Here is a 2,500-nt window from a genome sequence, read left to right on the forward strand (position 1 = left end):
CGATCCAAATTGGTGGGACTGTATTTTCTTCGACCTCGACCTCATAATATCGATGCCTGAACGTTGGGATCTTTTGAACTTCATTAAACGATTCATCCTGATCGTCCTTTTCTTTTACCTCATCATCGTTATCGTCATCGACATTGTCGTTCTCTTCATTATCATCACCGTCGTCTATGTTAATAATTTCTACGGTTACAACAGCGGTTGATGTCATGCTAATAGGAGAACCTAAATCACTCGCGGTAATTATTAATCGATGATTCTTTATTTTCTCATAATCGAGATTTGAGATAGTTGTTATGGAACCCTCTTTACTATCTATCGTGAAATATTGCTTCTCTTCGTGGCTTGAATTAACCAAATTGAATAATATCAATCCATTTCCATTTCCTGCAAAGTCGCTATCGTTCGCATGTATCCTCGTCACTAAAGTACCGATAGGACTGTTTTCAAATATTGACGTACGATAAACCGGTATTGGTATGCCACGATCGTCATTCTCAAGTTCGTCGTAATTATAAAAATTCGGGGCGTTATCGTTCACGTCCAAAACGTTCACTTCAATTTCAACGGTCGAACTAAGAACAGGTGAACCATCGTCATGAGCTAATAATACCAAACGATGTACTGGTTTCTTTTCTCTATCGAGTTTTCCATTTATCCTTAATACACCGTCTCGCGGTCCAACGTCAAATATCCACGTTGAATTATCATCATTTTCATTCGATTCGTCCATCGCTCCAGATATTATCTCATAATTGACATTAGCATTGACACCAAAATCATTGTCTATAGCACGAACTGTACCAATAGTATGAGCCATGTAAATACCTTCGGCAAGATCAAAGGTATACCAGGATTGATCAAATACAGGTGGATGATCGTTCACATCTACGACGTGTATTCTTATAGTTATGTTATCGGTAAGGCCACCACCGTCTTTGGCAAAAACTATTAAACGTACGTTCCTTTCCGGTGGAAGGGAACGAGCTATAGAAATTTCTGCAGTTCTTGAATCCAACAAAAAATATCTTCGACCGTTCGAATCCTGTTTCGATTGTCCAATGATACTTGAGTTAACTCCAGATATCGTCTCATTTTGTATATTATAACTTATCTCAGAATTAATTCCTTCGTCTTTGTCCTCTGCTAACAATCGTATAATAGGCGTGCCAATCGTCACATTTTCCGGTACCAAAAGTAATGGTGATTTCCGTTCGTTCGATCGTTTCGTATCGTTTCTTCCATTGATAGTCGTTGAATCTATCATTTGATTAGTATTTGCGTTTGATTCCTCATCCGGTTGATTCGATACTTTAACGCCTTGATCGGGTAGAACGATCATGCGAATGAATTTCGGTGAATTGTCGTTCGTGTCCTCGACGATGATTTTCAAACGTGCCGTTGATCTCAAACCCCCTTTTGAATTGTATCGGAAGAAAATAATAAAAAAAAAAAAAAAAAAAAAAAAAAAAAAAACAGAAAGAAAGAAAAAAGCGATTAATTTCATCGATCAAAAATGAACGAATCATGATTGTCCATGTCTCTCTCTCTCTCTCTCTCTCTCTCTCTCTCTCTTTCTATTTTTCTTCAAACGTTTGTTTGATTTATAAAACCTCGCAAAGTCAAGATCGAATGGAATAAAAATCCTCATTGATTTGGTAGAATGAATATTAAAAAGCTTACCCCCATCCTCGGCGACTACTTCAAGATCATAGATTGCTCTTTCCTCTCGATTCAAACTCTCCCCTTTGCTACCCTCGAAGAACACTCGAGCATTTCTAGGATCGATTTTGAATAGGGAACAACCTTCACCGGTCAAACTGTAAATAAACTCTTGGTTAATACCCTCGTCTTTGTCAGAAGCACCAATGGGATTGACCATGACAACTTCCGTTCCGTACGGACTGTTTTCAAGTATTCGTCCTTCGTAATAAGACGAGGTAAAAACTGGCGGATGATCATTCTCATCGTCGACTATTACTCTTATCTGAAATATCAATGATATTCATAAATATCTCGATTATATTCATTTTTCATTCAAAAATTTTCTTTCTTTACATTTTCTTTTTTAATTTTGATTTTTTCTTTTTTTCTTTTCGATGATCTTTTCCACATCTTTTAATACGAATTCGCGCATTTTTGATAATTACGATCATGATATAAAGAGTAAATAAAATGGATTATAATTATCGAATGATAATATGAATGATAATGAAAATGATAACATACTTGAACGACACGAAGTCCTTTAGAACCTTCGACTATCACAGTGATACTATAATTCTGTCGTGTCTCTCGATCAAGTCCATTTGGTGCGTAAAGATCACCATCCTTCGTGATACTTATGTCAGGCACGTCCTGTTGATTGACGATAAGAAAACTTGTAGTGGAGGACGTCGAAGCTGTACCATTATCTGATAAAACGGATCCTATGTACGTGCCCGGGACATTTTCTTTCACGTGAAAAACGATAGGCGCCATGGTCGCTCCCCTG

At 37.3% G+C, this 2,500-nt stretch overlaps 1 protein-coding gene across 4 annotated transcripts in view; it reads right to left on the minus strand.

Moving 5' to 3' along the window:
• Cad89D (cadherin 89D) overlaps positions 1-2,500 on the minus strand; it is a 39,100-nt gene that overhangs the window by 7,610 nt on the left and 28,990 nt on the right. For all 4 annotated transcript variants that reach the window (XM_035872270.2, XM_035872271.2, XM_035872267.2 and 1 more), the window contains exons 11-13: positions 2,236-2,497; positions 1,690-1,993; positions 1-1,422 (exon numbers count right to left, since the gene is read on the minus strand). The exon at positions 1-1,422 is cut by the window's left edge and continues 383 nt beyond it. In XM_035872270.2, the coding sequence (XP_035728163.2) occupies positions 1-1,422; positions 1,690-1,993; positions 2,236-2,497 (1,988 nt within the window). The remainder of the gene's footprint in view (positions 1,423-1,689; positions 1,994-2,235; positions 2,498-2,500) is intronic.

This window comes from Vespa mandarinia, chromosome 13 (genome assembly GCF_050613455.1).
Source record: "Vespa mandarinia isolate Hongniang chromosome 13, ASM5061345v1, whole genome shotgun sequence".
Lineage (NCBI taxonomy): Eukaryota > Metazoa > Arthropoda > Insecta > Hymenoptera > Vespidae > Vespa > Vespa mandarinia.